The sequence below is a fragment of the Chroicocephalus ridibundus genome, chromosome 8 (assembly GCF_963924245.1).
Source record: "Chroicocephalus ridibundus chromosome 8, bChrRid1.1, whole genome shotgun sequence".
Lineage (NCBI taxonomy): Eukaryota > Metazoa > Chordata > Aves > Charadriiformes > Laridae > Chroicocephalus > Chroicocephalus ridibundus.
The window spans coordinates 41,576,973-41,599,786 of NC_086291.1; the positions used below are offsets into that span (position 1 = coordinate 41,576,973).

At 50.2% G+C, this 22,814-nt stretch overlaps 1 protein-coding gene across 3 annotated transcripts in view; it reads right to left on the bottom strand.

The window, feature by feature from the left end:
• The window catches only part of AXIN1 (axin 1), an 89,165-nt gene that overhangs the window by 55,086 nt on the left and 11,265 nt on the right, over positions 1 to 22,814 (bottom strand). For 2 of the 3 annotated variants that reach the window (XM_063342938.1, XM_063342936.1), the window contains exon 3: positions 16,716 to 17,687. In XM_063342938.1, coding sequence (XP_063199008.1) covers positions 16,716 to 17,593 — 878 coding nt within the window. In that variant the 5' untranslated portion in view covers positions 17,594 to 17,687. Of the gene's footprint in view, positions 1 to 16,715; positions 17,688 to 19,714; positions 19,921 to 22,814 lie in introns of those variants that run through there. The other variant, XM_063342937.1, reaches the window with a different exon arrangement.

The window sequence follows — 22,814 nt, forward strand, 5'->3', positions numbered from 1 at the left end:
AATTGGCCGGCTCCTGGTGCCTGGTGAGATGGGAGGCGAACACTGGGCGTTCAGAGCACCTGAAGAAAGCTCAGGGCGGCATGGCCTGAGGTATCAAAGTGTGTGGCACTTGCATTTAATAGACCAAAGTGAAGTTTGAGGCCTTCGGTGCCAGTTGTAACCCTCTCTTGCCCAGGGGATGGTACCAACTCTGAGAAACCCAACACAAGGCACGGGGTATCAGTGCTGGCATGAAGATCTGGTTAGTTGGATACAGCCCACCGTGCCAATGACCTTTAAGGTTTGGTTCATAGGCAACAAGCTCTGTTGGAAGCCGTGGGCTTCACGAATGAGGTTCTCCCCACCTTTGACAGCAAGCTGTGCCTTGGGAAAAGCAGATGGGAAAGCCATTGGTAGGTCTGCAGCACTGCCGCACTGCCCACCATCTGGCCATCTCCTGCTCCTCCTGCCTTGATCAAAATTACACAAAAAATAAAATTAATTAAACACCCTCTTGAAATGTTTTCTGGCTTGTACGCATTTTTAATTGAAAAATAACTAGAAGATGGGATAGGTAAGAGCGATGTGTCTGTGCTAAATGCTTGTTTTCCAGCCCTGCCTCCTGTCCTTACAGAGAAAGGTGGGAAATGAGAGGGTATCAAGAGAGGAAAAAGTTGGTCCATAACTCTGGAGCAGAGCAGGGGCTAAGTTTCCACCAGAGCAGCTCAGGAGATACAAGAAAAATCACCTTGCAATGAGACAGAGCTGGTGGGTCCTACACACCCTGATGCATGCATGTCCTTCCTTTCCCACTCTCAAAACAGGGGTTAAAAAAAAAAGGATTTAATTAATTTGGGCCCTATCATGATTTTCTGCGGCCTGACTCATCGTGTTTGATCTCCCAAGGCTGGCGAGAGGTGTTTGAGCCTGCCCTCGGAGCCCCCGGCGCTCCAGCCAAGCACCAACAATGACTAGACAGACTTGAGCGCCACTCCTTCCATCTATCAATAGAGTCACTGTTGGGCGAGCTGACTCACCGCTCTCCCTGAGAACTGTTCAGCCCCGGTTCTCCATCAAAAGAGCAAAAATAAAACGAAATAATTCTATGTTTGCGGAGAGTGAGTTTAGCAAGAAGAGAGTTTTATTTTAAGGTTTTGTTTTTAGGAGGTTCCTCCAAAGGAAGCTTGCACTGCTGCTTTCGGGCAGCAGAATCGGCAGGCGCTCCTGGAGGACGCTCTCAAGCAGCTCTTGCTTCCAAATTGTGCTCTAAAGGCACAGTGAGGAGGATATTTAAACCTATAGACCGCACATAAGGAAAACACACGTACACAAAAGTTCTGGAAACCCCCAAGTATGGGAGCAGAGCCATTCATAAACCAGCCTGTCTTGGCACAGCATCATCCAGGGCTCCAGTGGGCAATGAGAAGGATTTTCATTTTCCCTTTAAGCCTCTCCACGCCCTTACACCGAATGCAAAACCCCAGACTGGCTGCGTCAATCTATGTTACATCTTCCTCCTCTGCTCCCCAGAGCTGCGCTTGGGCTCAGCACAACCAAGCCTGGGTGGAGATGAAGGAAGGGTGAACGTACCCAGGCTGACACTTCTATTGCTGCTGTAAAACACAAAAACCACCCAGAACTACGGCAAAGGATTTCCCAATAACTTCTCAGTTCAATTAAGTAATAATGTTTAATGTCCCATCAAGAACTGATGCAGGAAGATGATGACAATGAAAGTTTCAGCATGAGGGAGCTTGACACGAACCTGGGGAGACACAAGTTTACAGGTAGACCTTGGCCCCCCCAACCAAGTCACGCCTGCATCCCACCAGATTCCCACACATGCCCTGGTCCTACAGGAATCCCAGTATAGGACATGAGGACCTTGTGCAGACACGTCGGACTGGGACAAGACATACTTCTAGCCCGCAGTAGACCTGAGTTCAGTATGGCCATTCAAGACCTATTCTCTGCTCTACATCCAGGAACCGCCACACACCGATGAGAACTGGGATTCTCTGTATCTATCAGCTTCCTTCAGGATGCTAAGCTTTAATTAACTGATCTCTCTACAGTATTCACGAACGTCAGCAAGCTCTACAACATCTTCTGATTAACTGCATTTAAGCAATTAATTCCAATTCAGTCTATTCCTCCTGAAACCTCATGCAATATGTCAGAATGAAGAGATGCCACCACCTTGCTAAGATGACGTAGCTGTCTGAAGAGTGTTTTAGGAAAGAACAAGCCAGACTTCTGCACAACAAGACATAAAGATGGTATTTAAGGTTCTTTGAAGGCCTCCAAGACTTTATGGGAGAGACCAGTCCCAGTACAAACAAGTCACCTGATGCAATTACAAGTCACGGTGGAGTCCCCAAACTTATCTCAATCAGACACTCTTGATTTCCTGTTTGCGGCATTGACAAATAAAAAGCTTTACATTACAGGTAATTATACTTCACAGAGGACAACAATTAAGAAATAGCCAATTACATTTTACAAGCTCAGGATAATCAAAAGCTTCCTCAAATATCTAGAGTTGCAATAAGCCCTTAGAAATGGCAACTCCCAACAAATTGCAGGTAATTTAGAGCAATTTACACAGATGACATATTTCCCTATCTGGGCTTAAAACCTTCAAACTCAGTTCCGAAAAATACTGCAGGAGTTCCTGGAATGTATCACTGCTGATTTCTAAAAATAGTGCATTGCCCGTTCCCACCTTTGCTGGCCTTGGAGGTGAGACGCAGGACCTCTGGCCACCACGCTGCAAAGAGAAATTCACCACCAGCCGAAGAGATTGGAGATCAGATATTTAAAAACATGGGAGGATCCTAACACGCACACCAACAAACAACAACAACAAAAAATCCATTCCTTTTGTTATATGAAAAAAACGCTTGATTTTAATACCGCATAATTTAAGCCTTATTGTTTTTAAAGGAACAGTCGCCTGTTTTATTTGTAAGCCAGTGCTGTAGGTCCCACACAGTCAATGCATGAGGATCAGGATCAAACAGCAAATTAAAAATCATTAAACAACTGGGAGGAAAAGAAACATATCTTTCTCATTTTTAAAGCTTATCCTCTCAGATGGGAGATTTAAAAACACCCCTAGAGGTGTAGAGGAGGAGAAACAGACAAGGATATGATCTAGATGACTGTTACAGTATGACTGTCTCATCCCTCATTTTCGATGCATTTTTTGGGAAAAAAACCAATGCTTTTCCTTGCTCATGTGGCTTGGGTTGCTGGAACTGCACTTTTACCTCAGAGCAGGGCTCTCATACTGTATTTCATGATTCTCTGCAGTGATGGCTCCTTGTCTCCTGGCCACCGGTCCAGCTGTTGGTGCCGTTACTTCAGCTCTATGAGCATACAAATTTCTGCAGGGCTCATTGTTGCATAAAAGCTGATGCAGCCCTTCAGACATGCATGCTACAGATGAGGATGTGCTTGGCAGTTAAGTGAGAACTAAAATCACAGAGGTATTGGTTGGAAGGGACCTCTGGAGGTGCAGAGTAGTCCAGCCTCCAGCTTGAAGTGGGACTGCTGTCAACACCAGGTAAGGTGGACATGGCTGATGTTCACTTACTGAAAACATAGATATTTTATGAAATCTAGTGAGAAAGGTAAAATCATGATCAGCTGTGGTGAGATACCGGAACGGCCTTTTCTGCTCTTGCATCGTAGGGACCACAGGAAGAGTAAGGAGGAAGGATTAACGCAAGGAAAGCCAACAATGTGCTTGAAAGAGCCTGGGATGAGCTTTAACACACTCCTCTCCAAGAAATGACGCGTGCTTGTTTTGTCTATATGGGAAGGCAGAGATAGGACAAATAGTAAAGCGCTAGTAAGGCACTCCTCCGGGACTCAGAGGGCACTCTGACCTCAAACAGCTCACACGGTCAGCAGGTCCCCTGCCAACGCAGGGCCACACCATCTACTCTCTTCTCCATCCCACCTCCTCAAGCCTGGACCACTGCAGGTGGCAGATTGCAGGCGGTATTTCCCCACTGCACTCCCACATCACCGCCACTCCGATGCTCCACATCTCCATGCTCAACCCAGCACCTCAGAAGGACTTCCCACCCGCAAAATCCTGTTCTCTGGTTCCAAATTCATGCTCAAAACACGGTAAAACACAGAGGGACATGATGCACTGAGCACTAGGACAGCAAAGGGTGACATGGTGCAGAAGGGAGCCCAGTATGAAAGGGAGAGCTTGTGAAAACCTTTTTAAGGCCCGAAGGGGTTTACTGTTTAATACAGAGTTCAGATGCAACATGAACTGCTGACCCTAAAAAGGTGGAAAAATTTATTTTCAAACTCCACCATAACTGCATTGGCAACAATATGGTAGACCTCTCTACCATACTCCAGGACTGTTCTACTTTTCCTCTATGACAAAAGCAGAGTAACCCAATTTTATAAACCCAGCTTACACTCAGCTATCGCTCTGGACTGAATATAATCCTGATCTATTCACTGAATATAACCCTGATCTAGTTAAAGATGTCCCTGCTTACTGCAGGGTTGGACTAGATGGCCTTTAAAGGTCCCTTCCAACCCAACACATTCTACGGTTCTATAATCCTGTTTGACAAACCTGCCTGTTTTATTAAACTACACAAGTTAGATAATTTTGGATGCTTGCTCATACAATCCTGATTTTGCCTCCTTGTCATATCAATGTGTGTATATTAAATGTAAAATGAAAAACTCTTTTTAAAATTCAGATTTTAAAGGAAGCACATTTTTCTTCCCTGTTAATTACCTTCTGTGGCTTGGCAACACCTTTGTGGACAATAGGTGTTCCTGCCACCACTGTCCCATCTGGAACAAGAGGTTTGGCTCCAGTCCACCCTCTTTCTTCAGCTCAGGCTTCCAGGATGATTTCCAAAGCTGGGAAGTGAGTGGATTATGCTACTCCGTACCACCTGAGGCAACACACTACACCCAAGTCCGCAGCCCAAGATGGGCTACCTGGGAGGGTTTCTGACATTGCTGGTGCCAAGCCACAGGCAATTAACAAAGAAAAAGGGTTGCTCGTAGCTTGACTGCTGGCAGTGTGGTTGATGGTTCTAGACAGAAGAACGTACATGAGGTGAGAAAGACAGCAATCCATGCGGAGCTGACTCAGGGCGTCACCATCAGGGACCAAAACCTCGATGACCTTGCTGAGTCCGAGCAACTGCTGCCTCTCAAGCGTATCCTACCACTGGGGAGGCCAATCCAGTGAGCTGTAGGATGCATTGGCCCTTCTGAGCATGTGGAAGAGCTGTGGGCAGGCACTGGAGGACTGCAAGGCCAGCAGCTTTGAGCAACCTGGTCTAGCAGGAGGTGTCCCTGCCCAGGGCAAGGGGGTGGGAACTGGATGGTCTTTAAGGTCCCTTCCAACCTAAACCATTCTGTGATCTTCACTATGAAATGGCTGGGATATCAGCTCGCTCACTCCAGCTCCAACAGGCCACCTCTCCCAGGCCGAGTGCCCAAGTCAAGGGACAGTCGGCTCTCAAGCAGAGGAACTCTAGCACCGCGTCAAGAAAGGAAAACAGATCAAAATGGGGCCAGATGATTTTTCTGCCAAGACCGCTGCAGGATCAGAAAAGCCTCATGAGCTTTTCTGCAGGCAGCGAGGCTCAGCAGGAGAGGAGCTAGAACAAGCGCTGGGGTTTCTGCCTTCCTCAGATTTGCTCATCTCTTCCATCCAAGCAGCGTGATGAAGCAGTGGAGCCTGAATGGTGAACTGTCCCAGGGACGGAGGGCACCCTGCTAATGGTCAGAGACGCAACGCGTCGGTGTGGGCGATCCCTGCCCTCCTCTCCCAGTTCTGCTGCAGTGGAGCAATGCAAAAGGCAGCAGCAGGCATCCGCACCGTGCCTCTCGCTGGAGGAAAAACGCACCCTGAGCCTGATGAAACTGGAAGGCGTTGGTCGCTCGGCTGTGACACCCACTGCCGTGCCGGCCGCCCTCCCGGCCACGCGGGCCAGAACCCTGCCCTGCGCTGATGCTTATCTGGGCCGGTGAGTCGGGCAGAGTGCTATGTTAGCATAAAAACAACAACAACCCCGAACAATTTCCAGCCGGTTCAGTGTAGCACCTTTCCAACTTCTCCGCAATCACTGAGAGAGAAGCATGTGAAAAATGCCCTTGTCTCAGCGCAGGCTACCTTCTCCTGAATGCCGCAGGGCTGAAAATAAAAATACTGAGTTTTGCCCAGTTGGCAGAAAGCACCAGCACCTGCAACGACACGAGGAAACGCACAGAACCTTCCAGCACCCGAAAATGAGTACAAGAGGTCGTTGCCAGTCTGCCGCATCCCAGAAACCAACTAAAGGAACTTCACTTCTCCCCTGGACCACTACAACCCATACAGCGCTGGAGGGACGCAGAAAGAGGAGAGCGGACACAGCCCATAGCTCGGCTGCAGCGGTTGCTGCTCCCCAGCCTCCTCCCACCTCCCCACCAGTCCCACCAGTGTATTTGTGTTACCCAAGCTGCTACGAGCTTTGCCACTTAAACCTACAGAGAGCAAATCCGCATGGGACAGTTACTAGAACGGCGCAAGCCTGGGCACCCTGCCCATCCTAGTGCCAGCCACCCCCACGACTGGTTCCACCTCCCCAGTGACAACTGGGGATGGCGAGGCCAGCAGAGACAAAGGTGTGCTGGGTTTCCCTTTGAAGGGATTTAGATCTGGAGCGCTCCACACCGACAAAGTGCTGAGCCAGGCATTTACTCAGGTGTATAAACATCACAGATGGCAAACGCCAGCCTTGCAAGAATTCTCCTCCAAAGCTTAAGAATAAATTCAACATGTTTTCAAATAATTATGGATGAATCATTCGAAAAAACCTTTCTATGTTTTATCTTCAGCTGCTGACACGGATCGTGCAGCTGTTTTGTTTTTAATGTAATTACATATTCCCACCTACTTGCACTCTCAGCATGTAGCAGAGTACTCCAGGTAGCAGAAAACCTAAAGCACAGGCTGACATTTCCTTTTGGCCTTTGGAAGTGACAGAACAGTTAACACAAAACTTAATTTATTTGAGGTGGGAGGGGGAAAGAAAGGCCGCAAGTTAATTTCCCTTAGAAGCCCGATGGTCCCCACCCAGAAACCTTGCACACAAAAGAATACTGCCTTTTAAACTGGTAGGTTAGGTCTGAGACCAGAGCGAAGGTTTGTCAACCATGACAAGCTACAGCTTGTTTAACAGTCGACCGGAGGGTTGAAAAGTCTAATAAAACCAAAGGGCCTTCCATAACAAAGCGGCTGCCACTTAAGGAGAACATTCACACCCATTCAGTAGGGTTTTGTTTTTTTTTTTCCCAAACATGCAAAGGTATTTGGAGCCACTAAAGCGAGCAAAAACACACCAAAACCCAGCAGCTACAAACTGAAGCTGGAAAAAACTGAAGGGAGCAATAAGGAACACGCTGAGAAGAGTGAGAGTAACTAAGCACGGGAGGAGATAAGAAAAATGCTGCGTGACCTCCCATCACTTGGATGCCTTTCTAAAATAGACACTTCAGCCTGACCACAAGTTATTGTGCAAGAATCACTGGGTGAAGCTGTGTGACCTGTTATCTCCAGGATTACCACAGGGAAGTTTTTCCCATGCCCATTTGGAAAGCTTCCTCTCTTCAGACAGAGGAAGGTTTCTGGATGGGTTTTAGCAGGCTCCTCCAGCCTCTTCTGGGGAAGACCCAAACCCACCGCTTGGGGACAGCGGGATGCTCGCCCTTCCCAATGCCTCCAGTTGGGCCCATTTCCCCAGCCAGCAGCACTCAAAATCACCCCCGGGTCACAAACTTCACTGCATATATCTGGAGGGGAAAACCACAACGTGACAAATCCTACGCTGCAGTGACACATCCACGCATCCCTTGCTGCCCGTTTCCATCTTGTTTCAAGCTCATCTATTTTTGCCAGCATTGGCCCATCTTGAAGAAAAAAGAGAGTCAAGCGAGCCTTTTCAAAGTAGCTTTTCCCCCGGAGAGGAAAACAAAGCTTCCCTGAACATGCAAGATGTTCAAAGACACATTAAATATAAATACTTCCACAACAAAGAAGGCAGCTTCTGCCCTTTCTTTTCCTGGCAGAGCCTTGGACCAAGCAGCAAAGGGGTGCTGCTTCATCCAGCAGAAGACACATGCCGCACACACCTGAGGTTGCCAGCGTACCCAACAGCTTTCTTCTGTGGCTTTGCTCAAGAAGGAACATTTTTCATTTCCTAAGAAATAAATGTTATGACAGTCACATGGACTGAATTAAAAGTACAAAGACAAGGCTTCTTAGCCAAAGACCCCAACTTTTTATTAAAAAAATAAAAAATACATGCCCTGTGGAAATACAATCTGGGTAGGGCCATAAGGAGAGCAAGAAGGTTCCAAGGTCATGTTTTACAATCTTTTGAAGCAGGAATGAAGCCGATGTCCGAAGGAGGCGTTTCGTGCTGCAATCTGTACAGAGCTTCCCTTTTTTCAGCACGCTGCAAATGTTACAGTGCAAGAACTTGCTGTCTTTGCTCGGGCACTCTTATTTATACACAATAAAGCCCTTGTGCAGGAGATCAAGGCTGTATTTCATTGATTTGACATGATGGTTAACCTGTGAACTTTGCCCCTGCTAATAGAATAATTTCTATTTGTTGATTCCCCTTTTGGGATCCTCGAGGGTAACAGTCGCTTCAGCCCAGCTCTCATTTGCATGTCTGGTGCCAAATGGTTTTACAGCTCCTACTGCCGTGGGGCAGAGCCGGGACAAAGTTAATCGCACCCAGTAGCTCCAGCTGGATACAGAGTCCCCGCACCTCTCTCCCTGGATCCCACCTGTAATTCCCAGCAGCTCCCCTGCGACTCAGCTCGGATTTGAACTTTGCTTGTGAAAGCTTGGGGAGGTCCTCAGCTACCAAACCATCGGTCCCACGTGAATACACGCACAGGCCAGAGCTCCCAACGTGGCCGCCTGGGCCAGGCTGGCAGCAATGGCTGAACAAGGGAGCCCCTCTTCCAGATAAATCTCATCCAGTCTGAAAAGCTGATGGCCAGCCAAGAAAAAACCCAAAATTTATGCCTGAAAAGGGTAAATCTGTTGAACACCAAAGGCACAGTTTTCCAGCAAGCCTAACCCACTCTAAATGTGAACTCCTGAAAATAAAGGCAATCCCACCTCCCCACACCTACCGCTTTCTTCCTTCCAGCACCACCATTTCTCTGAACACATCCTATAGATAAATGACCAAAAACCTAAGCCTACAGAAAAAAAGGGAGAGGAGAGGACTGAGACTCTCCAGTCTACAACAAGACAGGGAATATGTGAGGGTCAGAGGGCTGAAGGAAGAATAAAACCCAGTAGCTTCTGGTCATTAGGCTCTGGAGGTAGGTCCACGGACTAATGCAAGGTCCTGGTGCTAACCAGTAGGTCTGACTGGGGTATTTCAAAGAGGTTTTTTCCTTTAGCTATAGTTTTCCCTCCTTCCACTGTTTTTCATCAGGATAGGAGAAAGCTATTCATCTATTAGCTATTTAGATCAGCTGAAGACCTTCTAAAAGCTGGTACTTTAAGAACATGTTGTATCTTGGGGGCCACAGGACCAAAAATTCCAGGTCTCGCCATCAAAGCATACTCTGGAGTCTTCAAAGGCAAAATCCAATTTCCACATGGGTTTTATGAATTTGGATAATCTGACTTAAAACTGCAACGGTTCTACTTAAATTCATCACTGCTGTAACAACAGTGAAGAACCCAGACCAGGGCTGTGAGTAACGATGGCTTTGCTTTTACACACAAGCGTGACCTGCTGCAATATCATTTCTGAGCGTGACTTCGGGCAAAGCAGCTTGCTCTGGCACATGGCAGAGGGGAACGAGAAGATGCGTGTCTCCAGAAGAGACCTTTCCTGACACGCCCAGATGATGAGCACGGGATTCAGGGCCGCACCAGCGAAGGGGCATCTTTGCCTCCAATGAGCAGAGACAGTCCCCGGAGCAGCTCAACCCCAAGCCACGTGCGTATGGTAGTGGGAGGAAAAACATGAGCCTCTTGACAAACGAATCGCCCCAAAATCAGATGACCGCTGGGGATGGTGTATTTCCAAGAGGATTGTCTTCTTCATAGAGTCTGAAGCTGCACTTCCAAATGAAGCAGGCAGTAATTAGCTAATTACTGGCATTAGGATGGATGGTGTCGGACCCGTTTTATCTCCTCCAGTATTGCTCCACTTCCAAACCCCCTCCACTAAGCCAGCAGCAGAGCTTTGACAGCTCATTGCCATGGAAGAGGCTGGTAAGAAGGCACCAAGGAAAACTGGCCTCAATGCCGGGACGGCACAACACCAGCTGCTCCATGCCGCAAGGCAGAGCAAACCCCTGCTCTCAACAAAGTGTCACATCTTTTCAGAAAGATGCTCAGAATTATATTCACCAGCAATTTGACTTTTTAATCATTTCAATTACTGTGACTAAAACCCTTCAATCGGAACAAAACCGGGAAAAAATAACCCCTCTCCTTCTCTAACAGCCTGCCTAGCTTAACAGACCATACCAAATCGTGAAGGTTTTTGCTTTTGTGGGCTTCACATATTTCATTTAATGCAGATAATTAACCTCAGTTTCTAATTTCAAATCCTCCACATAAGGAAGTGAAGTGATTGAATACATTTACTGACAGACGGAAAATTAAAATATTACTACAGCTTCTGCATGTGGCTCAAAAGACAGGGCCTTGCAAAAGATCTTTCTTCTTTCATTTGTCTGATTAACTGTAATTTGCTTAATGGATTTAAGGATGAGCCTAATAATCCAATGATATTTCCAGGAACCGATTTAGGATATGAGCACCTCTGCTCTGAAGTTGTTTTTTTTAAACACGGCACTTTTCTGCACTACACATACATTCTGAAACTAGATTTTTCCACCGATTCTAATGAAATCAGGTCCATTATTTATTTTAAATGCATGGTGACCGCACGACTCGCCTCACACAGTGCTCTAACTTCTTGGAGCACCTTCTGAAGGCCCAAACCCAGGGATGACCCATGACCGCAGCGTGCTCTGGCAGCCAGCGACCAGGGAGGACTTCTTGCAAGGCTTGGGAAGGTGGGGAAGTCAACAGGTCTACCCTAACACGAGGCCAGCATGTGTTCCCCCAGCACTCCCTCACCCTTCTCAGTCCCTTATCTGCCAAGAAAGCCCAGCGTAACAGGATTTCACAGTCTGTCTCAATAGTTAATAAATCCAGGATCTAACAGACTATTAAAGGAAAACATCCAAGAGGCAGTCATTTTTAAAACATCCAATGGTAACTAATTATTCAAGGGATTAGTCCATTATAGTGACAACAAAGAAACTCTTAAAACATAAAGCCAAGTTGAAGTTGAACGGCAGATCAAAACCAAGGTGTACCCACCCCGTGGCCCACCTCCTGGGTGCACTCCTCAGCATCTTGGGATCAGCTCAGCTCCCCGTTCAGCTTTTTAGCACCCAATTCTTTCTGAAACCGGGCAGAACCCAAACCAGCGCAACTTCCAGACCACTTCTCAAAACACAGTATCTCATGATTTGTGCCCTCATTGTAAGTGCACATCAAAACAGAACCAGATGGGCCGTGGCTCTGTCAAACCCAGCCATGAAGCCCTCCAAGGATGGAGATCTCCTCTCTTCTGGTGACCCGTTACTGGGATGCACCACGCTCCTCATGAAGACATTTTCCCCCACCACGTCCACTCTGCACATCCCCAACACCAAAAAGAGGGGATATAACTCCCTTTTTCTGCTTCTAAGACGAAAGATTATGTAACCCAAATAAATCATAGAATGGTTTGGGTTAGAAGGGACCTTAAAGGGGACCTTAGTTCCAACCCCCCTGCCATGGGGGGGTAAACTCAATAAGGTAGCTGCCTCAAAATAAGGTAGCTGCTTGCTGGAGGAGAGGAGAGAACACTATTCATTTATCAAAAGAGACTGCTAAAAGCTTTAACTACCTGTCTTTAAAAAGAAGCCAAAGCACTGATCCATAACCAAACAACAAACACGCCACTTCTTCATCTTGATTTGTGTAGAGGCAAAGCTATGGGCACAAAAGGTATTCTTCTTCAAATAAAATCCATTTTAAAACTTGGCAACCACCAGTATAAATACTCTACACTGTTAATGTAAGCATTTCCACGCAGAAGTTTCATCAGCTCTAACAATGTATTTAAAAAAGCTGGCGTAACTTCTGTGCAAAAACACCATCAGTCTTTGTCTTGTGTATCTTACAGCGCTGGAGTCACTAAATTACCACTTAGCGCTATTAGCATCAGACCCCACCTCCCCGTTAGACTCACTAACTTCTCACAAGAACAATGCAGAACCAAAACCATTACTCTGTAACTTATTTTCTTTAAATTTGGAAATAGCCAGAGATGCCAAACGGGCTTGTATCAATTACAAGCGCTGTTACGGGCCCGGCAATTTTAATTCAAGCTAAGTGTCCAAAACTTTTCCTTCTGCCTTTACATAGGGGTAAAATATTCAGTAGCGGTTTTTTTCCAGCAACTCACCTCTCATGAAGCTCTGGTAGCTTAGCTCCAACATGCACATGCTGCTTCTCCAGTTAAAAGCGGCATCCATAAGACAGTAACACATGCCTTACACTTTCTAAACCCAGACTGCTCCCGCATAAGTGGTTGTGATTTTGCATCCCCAGTTTTCCACCCATTCGGTACCAATTAACACCAATTCCTTCACCGCACAGTCTTGAGTCAGAAGCGCGCAATTTAATATTTAATTACGACCGAAGCAGCAAACCTCAAAATTAGATTTGCCAGCTAAATTTCAGCTGCTTCGTGACACTGGCCCAGCTTCTGACTGCTGGACCGCCGATGCTGCCTAAGCACTAGAGAGATCCTGCATCATCCCTGAACCAGCCCTACACCGTTCCTCTCCATGCTACAGTTCCTCTTTGCATTGTCTCAGACCAGAGGGTGTCACATCCCTATAAAAGCTCCTTCAGTCGTTTCTCCACTTGCTGTCTCTGCGTACCCTGTTATGAAGCTGTGTGCTGTATGTTTTGGGGAGAGCTGCTCTCACACCTGTCCAGGGAGGCTGCCAGTATGTGGGCACAAGCATAAGGACCCTCCTGGTGATTTCTACCAGCCCCCGTGGAGAATCATCCGGTGGCATGGCCCGTCCTTTCCATTTGGACCACCACCACTTGTGAAACGCCATGAGCTTAGTCATCTCGGCACTCTGGAAATTAAAGCTTAGATCATGTAGCCAGCTTCCTTTAAAAAAACAACAAACCACATATATATCTCAAAGCTCCCATTGGGAAATTTCTCCATCCGTGCCAATCAGCTCTACTACAATATTCCCCGATGCCCAACAACTGGAGACCTCACCTACCATCATGTGTCCTCTCATCACCATCCTCCAGGTCTCCTTTCCAACATGTTGTGTGCTTCATGACGTGGGTCAAAACCCAAAACAACTAGCAGAACCAACCTACATCTGCCAGCTTCCTGGTCTTTCAGAAGAGATGAAAGCAGAGCTGTTCATACATGACACCATACGCTCTTCTTGCCTTCCACCAACAGGAAGAAAGCAAAGGCAACGGCTGTGAGCGCTGCTCCTCAACGCTTTGGGAGTGGGAGGGGAACCCCTTCTCATGCAAAGCTAAAGCGACAGCAGAAGAAACCCACCACGATAAAAGACACAACTTTGAACTTCCCCCACCAAACACCAAATTTCCAGCTTTTTAAGACATGCGCGTTTTCCTGGAGTGCTGGAAAACCAGGCTGCAGGGCGGTTCTCAGGCACAGGTTTAATTTCTGCTCTTCGGATCCGAGGAACGCCATCCCGGCGTGTCAGAAGAAGGTTAATGAACGATTTAGCCACCCTCACAACCACGTTAGTGTCACTTTCGGAAGCTGCCAGTTAATGCCCGAGATCTTCGGGGGTTACCCTCTTTGAAGTTCACTGATCCATAACCAATGTCCAATTAATTTGCAGGAGCCTAACTATAATGACTATTGGCCTTTTCCTACACATACAAAAACACAGTGGGTAACGGCGATGCTTCTGGCTTTGGGATATTCTCACATACACACGCACATTTGCACACCTTCAAAATATCCAGCGTTAATCGGGTTGTCTTCTGCCACTTGAGGAGTTTTTACATTTGCTCTCCCAAGAGCAGAGCTACCGTGTCAACATTTATGAACTTTCTGCTGCAAAAAATTTGGAGCTGATTCAAGATGCTCATTTGCTAACAGAGAAATACTCCTATTGCATTTGCTCAGATTCCTCTTTATTTAGGGTTTCCATGGAGGCCAAGGAATAGAAGTTCAGTCTTGGGAAGATTAAACAGGCCCTCAGATATAATGCAAAACAGCTTATTTCAACATTCCCTCAAGAACAGAAACGAGAAATTCTTCCACACATACGCAAGGAAAAAAAATATAAAAAAAGGTTTGTGGAAATTTTCAAAATAAATTGGGATCCGGCCTTTCAAATGCTGCATGCAGCGATCGCTTCTTGCTGCGAGCAGCTCCGCCAGCTTCCAGCCCAGTAACTCAGGTGAGAAAGTAAACGAACAAAAAAAAAAAAGTCTGCAGGATAAAGATGCCACAGCTTAAAAACCAGCTTATTCAAGGCAGCTATTGCCAGACAACATCCGGGAAGTAAGTTAATTTGACCACAAGGTCTTGCACAAAGAGGAACAATCACCTCATAAATTAGTATCTCAGCAGATTTTTTAGAATAAAAAAAATGTGGCGATTGCGCAGTTTGGCAGCATCTTCCATGGCGATGCTCTGGATGCTACTAGAGCTGACATACCAACATTTTAAAAAAATGAAATAAATCGCTTATCTTCGGTTACTGCGGGCTGAGAAATGACTCCTGCTCTGGTGAGAATGGTAAACGTTTCCGTGCCTCCCTACCCCACAGGTCAACGGAGCGTCAGCAGCCACAATGACAGGCTGTTGGACACTACAAATTAATAGTAACGCATTTTTTCTGACCTCCATCCCCCAGGTAAAGATTTATTGCACGTTGTTCCAATCTGCTACAAAAATGCCCAAGACTCCACTCCAAAATACTTCAATTTCATAGTGTGTTTCTTAATCATTTTAAAATCTGTCAGAGATACATTGAGATAATGGGTAAAGTGCATTTTTTTCTGAAGCCGGAGCTGAGAAGCGCAGTGTTGCACACAGGATTTTGGTACCTGCTCTAGTAAGGAAACTAACCACAGCTGAACCTCAAATAAGTTATTTTCAATCTTAAAGCCATTATCGCTTAAATAAAAAAAAAAAATACTTCAATTGTAGACTTTTCTAATCCTTCGCTTATGGCGAGTACCCGACCGCTCAGTGAAAACACACTTCAAGAAACATTCAAGGTTTTTATTAACTCCACAGGAAAGTCCCAGGACCCTGGGATTTTGTTTTTCCGACTCCTGATTAAAACAGCGGGAGTCCACAAGAATTCCCCCTTTTTTTTTTTCTTTTTTTTTTTTTTTCTTTCCCAGAGAGTTTCACATGCAACATCCCCCTCCTCAAAATCTATAAGAAAACAAGAATCAAACCGAAAACATTTCGCCAGCTGAAAGGCGCCGAGACCTTGCGTGGGGCGGGATGCGTTTCCAGCTGCCAGCCTAAAGGGATGGCCGAGGGAGATTAAACACAGAAATGCTTTTCATAAGGCAGGCGGCTTTGAAGAGGACAGTTCAGCTACTTCATTTCGTAATCTTCACAAAGCGTCAGATTTTAGCCTAAGCAGGTCTTAAAACAAGGAGATTTTATTTAAAAAAGAGAAAAAAAAGAAAAAAAAGAAAAAAGTAGGAATGTGTTCTGGCCGGGTTCTGTTGATTCAGCAAAGGTTAGACACACACACGCTTATTGATCCCAGAGAGCTCCCTGCTAAGTTAATTGTCTGGAATTTTAACTGAGCTCTCAGCAAGTTTCAAAATCCATGTTGGCTGGAAGTGGGTGGGGGACCCAGAAAAAAAACAGGCTGCAAAACTGTGCAACTCCTCCAGTTAAAAAAAAAAACAAAAAACCAAACACAAACACAAATAACAAAAAAACCCAACAGCAATTATTCTGATGAAGGGAAAAGCTGCAGCACGGCATGGTTTTAACTGGATTTGGCGATTCTGACTTTGACACCGCTCAAATTCAGTGCTGAGAATCTTGTGTGCAAAGCAGTACCATTATCAGGGAGTACTGTGAACCCCATCACACTGATATAAACATGACAGAGGTGAGGACATCTCCTGCAAGCTTCCTGCAGCCTCCACTTGTGGCTTATCACAACAATTTCCTGGTGCATTTACAAGTTTTACCAGGAGCTGTACTCGCCTGCCTTCCTGTAACTGAACACCGAGCTTCTGCCGGTGCGGGCTCCAGCCAACCTGGAACCGCAGCTCGCTCGACCCCCTGCGCGCGCAGGAGGACGTGCAATGCCCACCAAGCCCTACCTGCCTCCAGCAGCAGTGAAGACTGGGCTGCAGGGATGATTCGGGGCCACCAGACAGGAACAGCCAAAGACACCCTTAAAATAACCTGGGACGAATATCAAATAAAGCTTTGGATTCCACCAAAGCGCCTGCACAACCCCATCCTGTACGGACGCGGATGCTCCCCACCACCCGAGGTCCTCCAAGGCTTCTCATCACCCCCGCGGCGGCTCCCGGCTCCATTCCCCGGAGACACCCCGCAGAAGGGACGCTGCCCTACCTGAACTCCCTCCCCTCGCTGTATCGGCGAGCCGAGGCGGCGCGCTGGGTGGCCGTCTCCAGGAGCAGCTTCTGCGTCAGCCTGCTGGAGGGTGCCGAGTCCCTGCTGGCCTCGGGCTCGGCCTCTTGGTCGCATTTCCACTCCTCGTCCTCGTTCAGAGTCGGCAGATAACCGGGTAGCCCTTTACCTGTCCCGGACCCTGAGCTCGGATCGCTATAAATTTTTGGACTTTCCCCACCTGTCCTCGTGTATTCCAAATAAATATCCGACTTAAGGAACAAAGGGTAGGTATTGTCTTCTATCATGCACTGAATCTCCGTTTGGGCCTGGTCAAACATGTCGGGGTCAATCTGCAGTTTCATGACGCAGTCTTTGATGAAGCTTTTTGTGGCCGGTTTGATCTGCCGGGACACAATGCCGTTGTTGTCGAGGATGTATTTTTTGTAAATGGCTTTTGCCAGCTTGAGTCTTTTTTCCTCATTAGACGTGCAGGGCTCCAGCTTCCTGAAGCCGCTGCAGGCAAACCAGAAGTCCAGCAGATCCGCACAGTCCTCCTGTTTCAGGAAAGTCCTGAAGAGGTTGATACCGTCTTGATCATCCAGCAAGGAGTGCAGCGACTCGGCCCACTTCAGGTAGGGTGGAGTTGGCGAAGCACTCCCCTCGGGCTCGTACCCCAAATCCAAATCGGAGCGCCTCGGGGTTGCCGTGGACGTCTCATTTCTAACCACATCGCTTTTACTGGAGTAGAAACCATGGCTAACTGGCCTTGGATCCGTGGACACGAGTTCCCCCTCCTCGCCAGGAACCGGAGGCCTCGGAGCATCTTCAGTGAAGCTTCCTCCAAGGTCCAAGGGGAAGCCTTTCCCCTGGATATTCATTTTTCTGGTCCTTGCTTGCACAGGAACAGCGGGGGATGAGCTCAAATCTCAAATCACCGATATTTGTAGCTCCAAGGTGAACAAGCTTGTTTGGCTGAAACAGACGAGAAAAAAATAAGTGAGTAACACTGTAAATAAACACTCTAAGATTACAAAGCACTAATTTGCTCTGCTCCAGTACTGTATTAACACCTCTTTTTCAGCAGAATCAACGGCAAAGCTCTCAGCGACTTCAGAGAGCACAGAACCAGGCTCAAACCAGGCACCCTCTAAAAATGACAGTTACAAAATATCCCAAAACTTTACATCCAGCATTCAGCATCACTGATACAGTTGATGCCACGCTACAACAGCGGCCAACTTCACATCAGCGGTGGTTTTACAGGACCCTGGGATCTGGCAGTGCCCACATCCAAGAGATCTACGCTCGGGTACCACGCGGTGACACGGGACACATGCCATCTTCTGCGCTGCCATTAGCCCCTCTGCACAGCCTACCTGGACAGAACACACACTGGATCATACTAAGGCAGCATGTTTTTATCTGGCTACCAATCGAGCAAATGTTCGTCCCCTAACAGGAATTTAAGGCTTGTAAGAAATATTTTGAAAGAACACCCAGTTAGCCCCGAAAGCGAGACTGCACCTTAATCAAACACAGGTGGCTTTCGTACGCTCAAGTGACATACCAGCGCCACATTCCTCGCAAATCTCTGCATTTTACAAATACGCTGCGTCGCCTCATCTAGCTCTAGGGGAATCCAGATGCATCGCTGACCCCAATATTTTGGGCATCTGGACTGCATTCTTGCTTCAGATGGGCATGTTAGCACAGGAGCTTAGGTCTGGCACCCCATTTCATAGACACGCCATCGAGAAAAGGTTCATTGATGCTAACAACACTGCATGCGATGGGACAATTTCAGGTCATCAAAGGAAGCTGAGAAAACAATCTCAAGAGGGAAATCTGATCAAGTGCAATGTTTTTAAAGAAGAGCAATGAGTAAATATGGAGGATGGGAGGGAGGTGTGGGGAAGGAGGGTGCGGACAACCCCCAGGCCGCGACTTCCACTGCTCAACAAGGTAACTTCCCAATTTTTAATTCGGTCGCCAAAGTCTTGTCTTACAGAACAGCACCCGCCTCAAAGCCCCCGGTACCGCAAAGCCCCACAAATTACTCCTCGCACCCGGCTTGACCCAACAGCATGTGAAAACGCACCAGGGAAGACACAGCTTTGCTCAGCTGCCCTCCCAAAGCTCGCCCCGCTCCAAGGAACATGCCTTGGGGATGCTCTGCCATCTTCCCCCCGTTCCCTCTCCCCGGTGGAACTAAGAGCAGCTGCCTGTGCCGTGCCCATCCTTACATCCCCACGGCCATCGCCATGCCATCGCCGTGCCCATCCTTACAGCCCCATGGCCACTGCTGTGCCCACCCTTACAGCCCACCTGGCCACCCCGAACAAGCCCAGCGAGCCCAGGGGTGGCTGGGGAGCAGGGCCTGGCCCCGTCTGCCCACCCTGCGCCGTGCAGGAGCCAGCGCCGCCCTCGCACCCAGCTCCAGCTGCCCCGGGCACCGGGGAACGGGGCTGGTTTTCGGGTCTTTTTCACCTCGGGTCCGGATGCGAGCACGGGGTTGGCACCCACCTCCCCGGCAAAGGTCGCCTGGGTGCTGGTGACCCCCGGGGCCCCGGCCCCACGGCCATTGTTGAGGCCTGGCTCCTCGCCCCGGCCGGGGGTGGCCCCGCGGGGTCCCCAAGGGGACGAGCGAGGCGCCGGGCCGCCTCTCCCCGCGGAGACGGAGGCGGGGGTGGAACCGCCGCCTCTCGGCCCCCGGGGGCAGCCCCAGCGCTGACAGGGGCCCCCCGCCGCCCGCGGGCAACTTCGGGGGAGGCGACCCCGGCGGGTTCCCCCCCTCCTCGCCGCCCCCGCTCGCCCTCCGCGGCGCGGCCCGGCCCGCCGGCGGCCGCCCGCCCCCCCCGCGCCCAGGGCGGCCTAGCGCCGGCTCAGCGGCGCCCGGCGCGGCCCCGCGCCTCCCGCCCGCCCGCCCGGCGGCGGCCTCCGGCGCGGCCTCGGCGCAGGGCCTGGGCTCGGGGCCGCCTCCCCGCTCACTCCCCACTCACCCGCACGGAGCAGCGGCGGCGGCGGCGCGGGGCCCGGCCCATGCGGCTCAGCAGCGGCGGCGGCCCGGGGCGGCGGCGGCGGCACAAAGCGGGCGGCCCGGGACGCCCATGGCCGCGGCCGCTGGCTGGCTTGTGGCGGCGACAGGCAGCGAGCAGCCAGCCAGCCCCGCACCGCTCCGCTCCGCCTGCGCCGCTGCCTCCCCAGCGCCGGGGAGAGCGGCTCAGCCGCGCCCCCCGCGCCCCCGGACGGTACTGCGGCACCGGCTGCCCGCGCCGGCCGCGGGGGCGGAGCGGCACCGGCCCGGCCCGGCCCGGCCCGGCCCGGGGGAGGCGGTGCCGGAGGCACACGGGGCCCGCGGGACCCCGCAGCGCCGGCATCCCGCGTCGCTGCTAGGCCGCACAGCGGCTGCCGGCCCCGGGAGGCCTCGAGGCCCCGGGAGCCCCGGGCCGAGGGTCCGCCCACGGTGGCTACCGGCCCCCAGAAGCCTCGAGTCCTGGCGAGGCCTGAGCTGAGGGTCTGGGTATGGCGGCTACCAGTCCCTGGAGGCCTCGAGTCCCCAGGAGCCCCGGGCCGAGGGTCTCTGTACGGTGGCTACTGGCCCCTGGAAGCCTTGAGTCCTTGGTAGCCCTGGGCATATGGCCGAGGGTCTGGGCACAGTGGCTACAGGCCCCCAGAGGCCTTGAGTCCTGGGTAGCCCTGAGCCAAGGGTCCAGGTAGGGTAGCTACCAGCCCCTGGAGGCCTCAAGTCTTGGGTAGCCCTGAGCCGAGTGTCCGGGCACAGTGGCTACCAGCCCCCGGAGGCCTCGTGTCCTGGCGAGCCCCAGGCCGAGGGTCAGGTACAGCAGCTACCAGCCCTGCGGGCCTCAGGTCCCTGGGGAGACCCAGGCTGAGGGTCAGGGCATGATGGCTACTGGCCCTGGGAAGCCTCAAGTCCCAGGGAGCCCTGGCAGATGGCCAAGGGTCCAGGTATGGTGGCTACTGGCCCCCAAAGGCCTCGAGTCCCTGGGAGCCCTGGGCCGGAGGGTCTGGGCATGGTGGCTACTGGACCCTGGAGGCCTTGAGTCTTGGGTAGCGCTGAGCTGAGGGTCCGGGCATGGTGGCTACCACCCCCCAGGCGCCTTGAGTTCCTGGAAGCCCCTTGCACATGGCCAAGGGTCTGGGCACAGTGCTGGGCTGGCGCCTGGCTCAAGGGCTGATCAGCTCCAGGGGTCCATCTCGCCCTGGGCAAGGGCAGCCCCACGGGAAATTCCATCTCAACCTGAGTAAAAATTTCTTTACTCTGGGAGTTCCAGAGCCCTGGCACGGGCTGCCCAGAGAGGTGTGGAATCTCATTCTCTGGGGATAATCCAAACCCGCCTGGCTGTGTTCCTGTCCAGCCTGCTCTGGGTGACCCTGCTTTGGCAGGGGGTTGGACCAAATGATCTCCAGAGGTCCCTTCCTACCCTTGCCATTCTGTGATTCCTCCGAGCATCCTGGGCAGGGGATAGCCGGGAGAAGGTCATGATTTTGGAGACCTCCAAGGCCTGGCTCGGCTCGGCAGGGAAAAGGCAGCCACCCTCAAAGGCACTGCAGGCCTCCACGGCTCCGTCTGGGATCAAACAGCATGTCTTTAGTGGAGCTCTGCCCAGGAGGGACCACACACCGGTGGTCCCGGGGATGGAGCAGCGTGGTGGCTGCCTCACCAGCAGCTCTTGCCTCCGAAAAGTGACTGGAGCTGGTCTAAAAACCTCAGCCGAGCATCCTGCTTCTCTGAGCTTGGCAACTCTGCGGTGAGGAGACATGAGGGGACTCGCCAAGAGGTGGCACTGTATGGACTGAAATGGGTCAAATGAGATGGAGACTCCCGAGAGTGGCAATGGGGAACACGTCTTACCCCAAAATGGTTGGTTATGGGGAGCTTCCGGCCAGGCAGGGTACCCTGGCACTGGGACTGCGATGCTGCCCCAGAGTGACGGGGGACATTGCAGGGAGAAGAAGGGGATTACCAGATGCAGAGGTAAAACAAGAGAAGTGCGACAGGGACGTGAAAGCCTCCTTCTTCCCTGGAAAGTGGCGATACACTCGGAGCCCTGGGGCTGAGCCAGGCAGACCCCGAGGTGCCATCCCAAAAGCTGAAGGTGCAAACAAGCCGCAAGCCAGTCCTCTAAAAATCAGAAATTACTCAGGAAGATTTCTGATAGGGATGCTTTCTGGGTCTTGATGCGATTTCTCTACTGCGTGTGCCTTTTTCCATGCATTTGGGGAACACGTTCGGAAACGTACACCATTTTTTTCCAGCTTTCTGTGGACGATGCTCGGAACTGATTTACATGTAGCAGTGCAACACTGATCTCGGGCATAATACTGGAAAAGCTGATGTGGGATTCAGCTGGTAAAGAATTAAAGGATGGTAATATAATTAATGCAATCAGCCTGGTTTCTGGAAAATAGCTCTTGTCAAACTCTGATGTCATCCTTTGAAGAGATTACAAGTTTGGCTGATAAAGGTTATGGCATAGAAATAATAGACCTGGACTCTGTTCAGGCGTGTGACTTAATCCATATAGTATTCTGATTAAAAATTAGCACAATACAACATCAAGAGAGACACCTTAAAGGGACTGGGAGCTGGCGAGCCGACAGCCATCAATGGGGAATCCCAGCAGAATGGGAGCGCTCTCGGTGGGTGTCCAGGGGCTGGATGGGAAGCCCGATGCTATTCAGCGTTTCCATCAATGGTCTAGAAATAGATTAAAAAGCCCTGCTGAGAAAAACGCCTGGGCCGGGGAAATGAGAGGGGCAGGAGACACGGACGAGGTCAAGACAGCTTGTAGAAAACTTCATAAGCTGAGTCCCGGGCAAATAAAACCTGGTTGAATGTGAGCAGCTGCAAAAGGATCCCACAGGGCCCTTCTGCTGGAAACCTCTGGCATGGATGGGATCGGGGGGGCTCAGGAGGCAGAAGGGATGGGGTGGGAGCAACAGGGTCCCCACAGGGAATGTCCTGGCTGGGATGGGGCTGGGTGCCGCAGCAAAAGGGCTTCCAGCACCCACATTTCAGAAAGGGTGCTGAGAAATTGGAGAGGAGGAGTTAAAACCGAGCCCTGCTTTGCAGGGGGG